At 36.5% G+C, this 10,063-nt stretch overlaps 1 protein-coding gene across 1 annotated transcript; it reads left to right on the forward strand.

The window, feature by feature from the left end:
• Positions 1–5,283: 5,283 nt before the first annotated feature.
• LOC131162962 (3-hydroxy-3-methylglutaryl-coenzyme A reductase 1) lies at positions 5,284–9,850 on the forward strand. The gene is made up of 4 exons (XM_058119607.1): positions 5,284–6,479; positions 7,112–7,293; positions 8,010–8,356; positions 9,009–9,850. The coding sequence occupies exons 1-4, from the start codon at positions 5,506–5,508 to the stop codon at positions 9,249–9,251; spliced, it is 1,746 nt and encodes a 581-aa protein (XP_057975590.1). The 5' UTR covers positions 5,284–5,505; the 3' UTR covers positions 9,252–9,850.
• Positions 9,851–10,063: the final 213 nt, after the last annotated feature.

Consider the following 10,063-nt stretch of genomic DNA (forward strand, 5'->3'; position numbering starts at 1 on the left):
ATTTGGGATGAAATCCAACTTCGTTTTCTCGACGATCCGCTCCAGCAAACTCGTAGAGAATTTCGCTATGAGCGTCATGGTAGTTTCGGATCGTTAATTCAGTGACTAGTGGGGCCGAAAATGAAGAGAGAAGGGAGAGAAAGTCGTAGGGAGAGAGAGAGAGGAGAGAGAGATATTTCGTAAAAATGAAAATTTTCCCTGGATTCCGTATATATATACAAGGGATTTCGTCGACGAGCCCTTCACAAATTTCGTCGACGAGGCCCTGTATTCGTCGACGAAATTCAGGTTGCCTCAAAACCCCTCTTGGTATTTTCTCATCGACAAAGCCCTGTGTTCGTCGACGAAATTCTGAAAGCCTTCGTCGATGAGACCCTGTGTTCGTCGACGAAATTCTGAAAGCTTTCGTCGACAAGACCCTGTGTTCGTCGATGAAATTCTGAAAGCCTTCGTCGACGAGACCCTGTGTTCGTCGACGAAGTCTACGGCCTCCTTCTATTTCTGTATCTATTTTCCTCTCTCTTTAATATTTGAATATGAATATTTTCTAGGTCGTTACAAAAAATCTATTGGAACTCGGTAAAAACACCGAGACTCGGTTTAGAAAACTGGGACTCAATCAAGTTTCTCAAAAAGGGTCCTCTAATTTTCAGAGCTCAAAGTTTGCTTTTATTGTCGCAGGTTTTCTTATGAGGGTTTCTTTAAAATTGGGGTGTCTAAAAATATTTTATTTATTGATAATAAATTTAATATTAGGAATTATCAACTAGTTTGTATGCTGATTCTCTTAAAAGATACCGTTTAGAAAAATCGCTATATGTGATCCATATTGATTGACCTTCCTTCTTTTAGGGATGAAAAAATGATTTTAAAACTTATAAATTGGGCAAGTACTCAGTTGAGAAATTTGTATTTATAGATGCACCGTATTGAGTCTCTTCGAAAATACAAATACATTGTAAAGTGGTTAAGTAATATTATGAAAACTCGGGTGCTTTATAGGTGCACCGTATTGAGTCTCTTCAGAATAAATAATAATAATAATAATTCAAAATAAAATCTAAGAATTAAATCGAATAATAATAAGTCTTAAAAATACCAAGTCCTGCAATAAATGTGCGATTTAATTGCTTTTAATTAAATGAATAAATAAGTTAGTAATGGACTTAAAGTAATTAAGGTACATGAGGTTTAATTAATCTTCACACCATCAACTCAATAATACATTTTTTTTTAAATGTTATTTATTATGTTACATGCATGTCGTGTTATATGTATGGCTTCCTCATTTCATTTACTAGGGTTTTGGAGGACCATCCAATAAGTCTTTACACATGGCAATTTCTTGAGCCCTTGTACATTACATGTTACATGACTTTCCAAAAAATCTTTTTTTTTTTTTTTAAAGAAAAGAAATAAGGTATGAATGCTCACGAGGAGTCCACGTGTGAGAGAGGAAGAAGGAGTTTGAAAATTTTGCAAAAAGTTTTGACAGAGAATTTTCAATTTCGTAAATAAGAAATAATTCTTTTGATATATATAAAATACATAATATATAAATAATAAATAAATTTTTAGTATATATATATATATATATATATATGATATTTTAATATTTTATATTTATAATTATTTATTATTAATTTATACTATTCGGTTACTTCGGTTAACCAAATTAACCGAACCAATCTTTGTTTTAATGTATATTAAATTTAAAAATTTTACCAAACATGGTGCAGGAAAATTTGTATTATAAAAGTATCTAAGGAATTATTAAATTACAATTAATAAATATCCTACTGGTCAGGCAGTTCAGCTGAACCCAACAATATGTGTGTGTGTGTGTATATATATAAACATAGCTTGCGGACAAATTTGTATTTTCTTTTCTTTTCTTTTTGTAATTTAATAAAATACAAAAAATAAAATAAAGGTCTTACCTCAATGGGGGTTCCGAATGCAGCTTCCAAACAAGAAATCGAAAGCAAAATAGTAAATTGTGAATTTATAATAACAACTTTTGTATAGATAGTGCAAATTAATAAAAAGAATCAATGAAAATAAAAAAGATTTTAGATAAGAAAAACATACCCCATTCCTCTGAGTTTTATAGCTTACTCGAGCTCGAACGGTCACTACACCAACGGCCACCTGCCGAACGGTCACCTACACCAACAGCCACCTGCTAGCCTCCTGCTATTATCATCCTCCTCACTGTCAGAAGCTCTGCTCTCTCTGCACCATGAGTTCGTGAGTGAAGCAAAAGATAAAGGAGAAGTTCAAGGCAGTCAAGGCAATCTCGCTAGACCAAGCAGCGAGATTTGCCACGCATCACACATCGATCAGTCGTTCCATTTCCCAGACAAATCTCGCTGCTTTGTCCAACGAGATTTGCCTTGACACGCGTCAACACCCGAGTGTCTGACCCTTTTAAATCTCGCTGGATCAAGTAGCGAGATTACGTAAGAGTCATTTTGGGAAATATTTTTCAAAATAGGGTATTATTTAATATATTTAAAAAAAAAGATAAATCGAGAAAAAACTCAGGAGTTTGAAAATTTTACAAAAAGTTTCGACAGGGTATTTTCAATTTCGTAAATAAGAAGAAAATAAGAAATAACTCTTTTTGGTATATTACATATTACAAAAAGTAAAAAAAAAAAAATAGTATGATTAAAAATTTTAAAAATTTAAATTATAATGACGTTTAAAACCAAGCTTTTTCATTAATTACAATAACTAAATGTAAATTTTTTCCCTTTTTTCACTTTTTTCTTTCTCCCTACATTCCAAATTTCAAATGAGACCACTTGCATTGTCAATTTTTTGTGCATCGATGGTTTAGGATTTTATTTTGTTTCGGTTTTTACAATTTGGACCTTCTTAGGGTCATGTGTTTTCTTAGAAATTATCTAATTGGTTAGAGTTTGATATTTTTATTCAATGTTTCACGTTTTAATTTTTTGAAGGATAAAATATATTTGGAACAAATTTGTATAGTTTGGATTAAAGAACATGCCCTCAATTCTTATGTAGGGTAAGCATTCGGTCGGTTCGGTTAAAAAATCTCATTAATCGAACCAACCAAAATACCAAATTTAGCCGAACTCAAAACCGATCAAACCAAATTTCTATTAAATCGATTAACCAATTTAATATTTTAATATATATAAAATATAAATAATAAATATATTTAATATTTATAATTATTTATTATTAATTTATATTGTTGGGTTAATTCGGTTAACCAAATTAGCCGAACCAAAAAATCGAAATTCAACAAAAATGAAAATCAAACCAAACTAAATAAATTTTTAACAAAACCAAACCGATCAAATTTGCAAAAAAATCATAGGTTCATGACCGCTTACTTGCGAAAAAATAATATCTCATTTTGTCTATTAGGATTGTTTTAAGTCTAAGGCTTTCAACATGAAATTGATCATTTATAAATGTAATTAATTATTTTTTTCAAACAAAATTATCCGTTTTAGATTAAATTTATGTAAGATAAATGTTTAAAACCCTTGTCGACGTAATTAGAGATACGTGTACACATAAGTTTCATAATAATTTTATTATTATATACCGATTATCATGTAATATTACCCAATTTACTTGTTTAAGTAAGTGTTGTGTTAGAAGTAAAATGAGGAAATTTGACCCCAAAATCTATTTTACTTAAACTTGTGGGATTCAAACTACATAAAGCTTTGCTTGAAAATAATTGAAGAATGAGACGGCCCATTTTATCTTTTATAGAAAATTATCATAATTACCCAAAAAGTTAAAAAAAAAAACATAAAAAATAGAGTATGTCGATAAAAAATGAAATTGCAACAAAAAAAGGATTAATGATTATAAATAAGGACGATCGTTTAGTTTTATTATATATATTAATCATGTGTTTGGGAGGTTCGACTTGGATTTGTGTTTATTTAGATTAAACAGAATAGAAAATTGTGTTGACTTTTTTTAATTTTAATTTTTGTAACATCATACATTCAATTCAAATCTCCGAATCTACACTCCCGAACACATAAGTATAGATTAAGAAGTAACCCCGATTTGGAAATGTTTTAGATTTAGAGTTGTATTGAATTTGAATAAAATGTAATATAAAATTGTATTACAATTTGTCTTTGCCTATCTAAATCTAAATTTAAAGTCTAAAATTTATACGTCCAAAATGTAATGAAACCAAGTTCAAGTTCATGAACAATAGAATAATAACTTTCTTACTTAAGTTTTTGATTCTCATATGAGATTCTCAATTTCGGTAGCATAGCTCACATTATTTGGATAAATTTTGAGAGTTGAATTGAATATATAATTTTGCTCCAAACATTGATTCATTATAACACTTCTTAAGCATAAAAGTCATAAAAACGAAGAGGACTAGCTATAGTTCTCTATAAATTCTTTGAATTTGCCAACTAATTAGCTTTTATAATGCATGCAAATTACGATTAAGGAAGTTTTAAATCATGTTTGATTTGCGAATAAAATAAAATGAGAATTTGAATGCGTAACAAAATCAAGTTGTAATTTTGATTTTATAAAAATAATTTAATATTAAATGTGTAATTAGAGTGTAAGATTCAATGAGATAAGAATTCCATGACATAGGACGTAGAACCAACAAAAGAGAAGATAGGATGGATCTCGATTATATATAGATATATATATATATATATATATACAAAGTCATTTTTGAGTAAATGTAGTAACGCCATTGAGGGGTCATATTAGATTCTATAATTTTTTTAGAAAGTAAGAGAAGAAAGAGGTGTAAAAAGTAACGAGATAAATAAAGGCAAAAAAAAAAAAAGAGAAAATAAATGAGTTCCGGTTGTTTTGAGCCTTAATCATTTAGTATATTAATAAAATTACATCAAATTTAACTACAAAACTCATTACTCGTATCGAACTTATTGAATTATTTTAATTCAAAGTCAATCAATTCATTAAAATTTTTACATCTACTTAAGTGAAAAATATTTGACGGGAGTAAATAAGAATGTTTATTTTTATTTTACAAAATCAGATGTTATCTTGTTTTTTAAAATAAAATTTATATTAACACTTAAAGCTTTAAATAAAAAATAAGTATGAATGCACTAAATGTACGATGAAGAAATTGAATTACATTTGTCCACGTGGCGCAATATTACGGGATAAAAAATGCAGGAAAAAAAATTCTGGAGGAAAAAAGGATCAAACCGGGAGGGTCTCGTTTTGCACATGGGGTGGGCATCGTGGGCCCGATTGACTGACACGTGAATACACACCACCACACATGCCATCTCTGAGAGGAGAGAAAGAGAGAGAGAAGAGGGTGTGGCCGTCGTTCGTGTGGGCAGTGCCTCCGCCCCGCGCTTCCCTCGACCCTCTATAAAATTATCCCCCACCCCCATTGCCACCCTCACCCCTCCACCCAACCCATCTCTCTCTTTTCTCTCTTTCGCACATTCACAGTTCTCTCTTCGTCCGCCGGGACACACCATGGACGTTCGCCGGCGGCCTACAAAACCCCACAGCCCGGCCGCCGCTGCGGACGCCGCAAGGCCCCACCACCACACCATCCACGACCCCCGCAAACTCTCATCCCCACCGCCGAAGGCGTCGGACGCCCTCCCGCTCCCATTGTACCTAACCAACGGTATTTTCTTCACCCTTTTCTTCTCCGTCGCATACTACCTCCTCCACCGCTGGCGCGACAAGATCCGTACCTCCACCCCCCTCCACGTCCTCACCCTCTCCGAAATCGCCGCCATTGTCTCCCTGATTGCATCCTTCATCTACCTCCTAGGTTTCTTCGGCATCGATTTCGTGCAATCATTCATTGCGCGTGCCTCCCACGACGCCTGGGATGTCGACGAGGACCCCCAGCAATTCATCCTCGAGGAGGAAAGCCGCCGGGGACCTTGCCCCGCCTCCATCGACTGCTCCGCTCCTCCCGCCGCTGCCATTGTTCCGCCGCCGGTACTTTCCTCCGAGGAGGACGAAGACGTTGTCAAGTCGGTCGTTAGCGGGGTGATTCCGTCCTACGCTCTCGAATCGAAGCTCGGAGACTGTAAGCGTGCTGCGGCGATTCGCCGGGAGGCGCTGCAAAGAATGACGGGGAGATCCCTTCAGGGTTTGCCTCTGGAAGGGTTTGATTACGATTCAATTTTAGGGCAGTGTTGTGAGATGCCGGTGGGGTACATTCAGATTCCGGTGGGCATCGCCGGGCCATTGCTGCTCGACGGGTTCGAGTACTCGGTGCCTATGGCGACAACGGAGGGGTGTTTGGTGGCGAGCACGAACAGAGGGTGTAAGGCGATCTACGCGTCGGGTGGGGCCACAAGCGTGCTCATGAGAGATGGGATGACCAGAGCGCCTGTGGTCAGGTTCGGGACGGCGAAGAGGGCGTCGGAGCTGAAATTCTTCCTGGAGGATCCCGTCAATTTCGACACTTTGGTCGTCGTTTTCAATAGGTTTGTTAATTCTTTGATTGCTCATTTTCTGCTAGTGGCTTTTAATTGCATCCATAGCTTTTGCATATATATTCTTTGCTGGGGATGATTGATAGATTGAAGATTCGGCGTGGTGCCTTTAATTTGTTTGCATTTTCTGAAATGGTTCGAAGGGTTTTTTCTTTCTGTCACATTTGAAATTGGGTTGATATTGGACTGTTTTTTTTGGATTTGACGGGCTCATCTCCGTTTGTTTGTTGAGAAAATTGAACAATTATGATTGGCTAGAAAAAGATAATTCCACCCTTTTATTGTTTGTCTGTTAACAAAAATAATAAAAGCTCTGTTTTTGGTTGGTAGTGTGAAAAAGCCCATTTCAACTGGGTTTATTTGGCTTGAGTTTGAAAAATTAAACATTGAAAACCCCAATTTGCTTTCTTCAGCCTGTCATTTTCGTCTGCATTTTGATGAGAGTCTTAATGAAAATGGAAAGCTGTGGGTGGATTTTATTTTCTTGGGCTCAAGCAGTGACTTTGAAACTTTGAAAATCTTACCCACTTCCTTTTCAGCCCTTTTCATTTGCATTTAAATTCTTAATTTCAAGCAATTCCCTTTCCACTAACCTGTGTATTTTCTTAAAATAAAACTTTCAGATCGAGCAGGTTCGCAAGGCTCCAAAGCATTCAGTGCTCTATTGCAGGGAAGAATCTATACATAAGGTTCCGCTGCAGCACCGGTGATGCTATGGGGATGAATATGGTGTCCAAAGGCGTTCATAATGTTTTGGAGTTCCTTCAAAGTGATTTCCCTGACATGGATGTCATTGGCATCTCTGGTAATTAAGCTCCTTGTCCACCCTTAATGGACTTTTAGCATCTAGCTAATGTTTTAAATTTGCTTAGGAAATATTTTAAATATTTTGATGTTATAGATCTATCTCGATGTATTAAAATATTACTCCCTTGTGAGGACCGTCTCTTTTGAGGTCCTATAATCAGCGTTAAGTCCACATCTTTTACTCTAAATTGTGAATTTGGTTTCGTGATTCGGAAATGATGAGTTGATTACCCTGCTAATTTTTTTAAACCACTTTTTTAGTCTAAAACTACTTTCATGACTCGTGATTGTTTAGACCGTCATTGTCGTTGCTATCATTGTCTTGTTATAATATTATTCTAAATGTTGTGGGGCAAAATAAGTCTTTTGATTTGGGTAGGTTCATTTAGTTTTTAAATCTCTTCATTTTTTATAAACCCTTTTTATAATTTAGGATGAGTTTAGGAAAGGAGTTTAAATCTCTTCATTTTTTATAAACCCTTTTTATAATTTAGGATGAGTTTAGGAAAGGAGTCGCTCTCACTTCGATCCTTATCAGTATTCGGACTGTAAAAAACATAGATTTTGTTTTGACTTGCATTTCAGTTATTTTAGCTCCTGAATGATATTATTTGTAAATGCGCACTTACCTCATTCATGCCCTGCAAAAAGTATTCACACCTAGTGTTTTTCCTTTCTTTTTCAATTTGTAATTTGTGCATCCCAATTGGACAGGAAATTACTGTTCTGACAAGAAGCCTGCAGCTGTGAACTGGATTGAAGGGCGTGGCAAGTCCGTGGTTTGTGAGGCAATCATCAAGGAAGAAATTGTGAGTAAGGTGCTGAAAACCAATGTGGCTGCCCTGGTTGAGCTCAACATGCTCAAGAACCTCACTGGATCGGCTGTTGCTGGCGCTCTCGGTGGATTCAATGCCCATGCTAGCAATATTGTTTCTGCAGTGTTTATAGCCACTGGGCAGGATCCAGCCCAAAACATTGAGAGCTCACACTGCATCACCATGATGGAAGCTGTCAATGATGGCAAGGATCTTCATATCTCTGTCACTATGCCGTCCATTGAGGTAATTGAATACTTCATCTAATCACCCCTTCAAATTGGGAATTATGCTTTTGAGAGAGCTGATTACTCTTGATTGCATTATGGCAAAGGGTTGGTGTGCACTGCTTATTTTTTCACCCTTTATCATGTGCTCATGTGTTTCGAGCACAGACAGATCCCAGCAGAGAAAGTCTTCCTCTCTTTATGACCCGACTTTGCAACCATAAAATGGGCTCGTCATTTTTTAAGTTAGCAGACAAACAACCAAGGAACCAATGTGTTCTTTTCTTTTTGTGAGGCAAACATGATCACAAATCTTGTCTATTTTTGACTTTGCAACCGTAAAATGGGCTTGTCATGTTTTGAGCTGCGAAACAAACAACCCACCTGTTCTGTCTTTTCTATGAGGCATTCCCAAGTCTTGTGTATTTTCGAACCTTGACAGTCTGAACAGATGAAAAATTACCCTCTGGGAATCTTGTGGTCACTTGCGAAGCAGTTTACCCTCACATGGATCCCTCCATTTTTGTTGCAGCCTCACCCTAAATTGTCTTTTTTATTTTTTTATCACCCAGTGTTTTTGATAATTTGGTTTTTTGAGTTATTGATATTGAAACAGCAGATATTGTAGCTCATATGAGATTTCCATTGCCTTCCCTTTTCTTCACATTCAGGTGGGTACAGTGGGAGGTGGAACTCAACTTGCATCCCAATCTGCTTGCCTGAACCTTCTGGGCGTGAAAGGTGCCAGTAAGGAGTCACCTGGATCAAACTCGAGGGTGTTGGCCACCATCGTAGCTGGTTCGGTTTTGGCTGGCGAACTGTCCCTGATGTCGGCCATTGCTGCTGGGCAGCTAGTCAAGAGCCACATGAAGTACAACAGATCCAGCAGAGATGTCACCAAAGCGGCCTCCTAGAGGGAGGGAAGTAAGGCTTCAGCAAGAAAAGAAACTAATTAGAAATAAGGACCCCAGAAAAAAAAAAAAAAAAAGAAAAAAAAAAAGTGGAATAATCAGGTTTGGAAGATAAAAATGCAGGAGGAAAGAAGGAAATGGGGGATTAGAAAAAAGGGGAAATGAACATTCGCTTGATAGCTTGCTCACTGGCACGGCCGCCCCCCCATGTGGATTCGCTGCATGGCAGTAGCTGTATAGTTTGGCAATTATGTGCAAGTGCAGAGTGATGAAGCTTCATGGTTCTCTCTCTCTGTCTGAATGGTGGTGCCTTGTGAGCCTCACATTTGCATTTGATGTTTTTTATTTTGTGTATGTTTTGGAGCAGTTCCTTTTGCAGTTGTTGGGTGTTGCTGGCATGCATGTGTTTTGTATTTTGAACTCTGGAGGCAAAGATTAGATTCCCCTTTCTATGCTTTTGGAACATGGAAAGATCCCTTCCCCTTTTTATTTAGACTCTGCTGCTCATGGGTTCTATTGTATGTACAATGTACCTATTTGGTGTTTTTGTTTTGTACCATCTTCTCAATGCACATTTCTGGCTAGGATTTTTTATGGGTGAATTTGCTCTTCTTTACTATTCTTTGTTCTGCCTTTTTCTTTGTTTTTTTGGGCGGCACACTCGGGCACATGTTGGACATGCCCAAGTAAGAAATCCGAGACGGGCTACTGGAGATACAGGGTGGGAAGGTAGTGGAAAGAAATACGAAGAGATGTGGATTAGCTTGGGGGCAATTTTGAATTCTCATACACTTCGCAGCAAATTTGTCATTTTT

The sequence above is a fragment of the Malania oleifera genome, chromosome 8 (genome assembly GCF_029873635.1).
Source record: "Malania oleifera isolate guangnan ecotype guangnan chromosome 8, ASM2987363v1, whole genome shotgun sequence".
Taxonomy (NCBI): domain Eukaryota; kingdom Viridiplantae; phylum Streptophyta; class Magnoliopsida; order Santalales; family Ximeniaceae; genus Malania; species Malania oleifera.